Below are 2,066 nucleotides of genomic sequence, written 5' to 3'. Positions count from 1 at the left end.
TGGATGGTACTGCTTTATACGAGGCTTTGGCCGCAATTTTCATTGCACAGGTTAACAACTTTGATCTGAACTTTGGACAGATTATCACAATCAGGTACAGAAGCCATTATTACCACCCAGCACATATTCTTCATTAGGTAAACCTTTAAAAAACTGTAGCATGACACACCTATCACTGGACTTAGTAGAGTCAACAAGAACAGTTTTTAATGACTTTTAAATTTTCTTTCTTAAGAACTCATGCAACTTTTGGGAGTTGTAGACTTACAATCAGTACCAGACAGTTCCTAATGCATGTACAAAGTAGTAGCATAAGAGCATCACAGTGGCATGGTACAGTGATAATGCTAGGAGAGGCAGTGTTTTCCTAGTCATGATGGTCTCAAGATACAAGTAGAGCAAGCTGTGTAAGGACTAGCAATACCTTTTATTACACCAGCTGATAGAGGTGGAGAAGATAGGTATGTTTTCAAGTACACAAGCCTTCATGTTTGAAATAGAACAGCAAACAACCCACTAAGTACCACTCGATGATAACTGATCTGCATTAATTTATTATGTTACTCAAAAAGTTTAAGAGAAAAGGGGGATGGGTACATGTGCAGAAGAAAGAAATGTCAGCAAAGGGAGAGGGGGACTGTAGGACAGAGAGACAGGTATTTTATCACTCAGAAACACTGAAAGTTCAGATATGGTGAACTGGGAATGTAGAAGATTTTAAAGTGCTTCTCTCCATAAAAAACATCAGCTTAATTCAATATTCAGCAACAGAAGGCAAAACTCTGTCTTCACACTCTGAGGCAATAGTTCCACATTCATTAATACTAGAGCTTCTCCCTGCCAAATCACCCGACAAAACAAATTCTTCCTAAACTAGATGTGAACAAGCATATTTCTATCAAGTTATTAGACTGTATGATTCAAGGATTCTGGTAGCTTTCTGTTTTCTGATGGCTGAATGCCAACTGTTGGAGGACAGATACTTCACCTAACATGAAATTACAGACTGACAGAGAATAAAAGTTCTTGCATTAGATCTGCCAGGACAAAATTACCTCCGCAGCTTTTCTTTTAACATGTTTGAGCTTGTGGAGTGAATTTGTTCAATGGGTGGGGGCATGTAGCTATAATGTTTTTGTCTGGCCCTTAGCATCTAGTAAGGGATTTAACATATAACAAAATCATGTTTCCAGGGTTCTGGATAAAGGTTTAGTGTAAACATTTTGGATTAAGATCCACACTCCCCTGCAGCCATGTAGAGTTCAGATTAGGGACTTTTTATTTACTACTTAGAAAATGCTTTCTTGCTTCATTTCTGTTTTTAATGTTTGCCAGATGATAGGGAGAGTTTATTATGGAAGTCAATTAATTGCTCTTGCCATCTCTTTGCACAGCATCACAGCTACAGCTGCCAGTATTGGGGCTGCAGGGATTCCTCAAGCTGGACTGGTCACCATGGTCATTGTGCTTACATCAGTAGGTTTGCCTACAGATGATATCACTCTTATCATTGCAGTGGACTGGTTCCTGTAAGTGTTTTTATGGAGTCACTAAGGACTTAGACCATATTTAGAAGTGCAATAGCCAGGGACATTTTGGCAATACTGCAGTCAGTGGTGTACTACTTCTGCTGTGGAAGGCAGTTGGAAAGAAATGTTAAAAAGAATCACAATTTCTTGCTATTAATGTATTTTCTTAGAGCAGATGGTGAGGGGTGTTAATTAATGATGGTTCCTCTTGCATGCAAAAGGGTTACTTAGAAATCTGGATCCTTAGGGTACTAAGAAAATTTTCAGACATACTGTAATTCAGTCAGCAAAGAATTGCTTTAGTCTTCTATTTTTCATAGTCTGTCAATGAAAACCTTTCCATCAATCAGGCTCAGAGCTGGTTCAGACCCAACCCAGTTCATTGCAGTCCTGCAGACTATCTAATACAGGAAAGGTTCATATGTCTACCCCATGGACACAGAATTGAAAAGCAGTTGTGTAACTCTCTTATCCAGCCACCACAATGTTTTTCCATTTCTCTGTCTGTATGTCGTGGTTTAGCCCCAGCTGGCAACT

At 39.1% G+C, this 2,066-nt stretch overlaps 1 protein-coding gene across 1 annotated transcript in view; it reads left to right on the top strand.

Annotated features, from left to right (window-relative positions):
- Window positions 1–1,533, top strand: part of LOC104618504 (excitatory amino acid transporter 1-like) — a gene marked incomplete at its 5' end in the record, with an annotated part of 5,344 nt that extends 3,811 nt beyond the window's left edge. The window contains 2 exon segments of the mRNA XM_010284124.1: window positions 1–94; window positions 1,395–1,533. The exon segment at window positions 1–94 is cut by the window's left edge and continues 23 nt beyond it. Of these exon segments, the coding sequence (XP_010282426.1) occupies window positions 1–94; window positions 1,395–1,533 (233 nt within the window).
- Between the last annotated feature and the right edge of the window lie 533 nt (window positions 1,534–2,066).

This window comes from Phaethon lepturus, unplaced genomic scaffold (assembly GCF_000687285.1).
Source record: "Phaethon lepturus isolate BGI_N335 unplaced genomic scaffold, ASM68728v1 scaffold21333, whole genome shotgun sequence".
Taxonomy (NCBI): domain Eukaryota; kingdom Metazoa; phylum Chordata; class Aves; order Phaethontiformes; family Phaethontidae; genus Phaethon; species Phaethon lepturus.
This window is presented reverse-complemented; position numbering and strand designations above follow the sequence as displayed.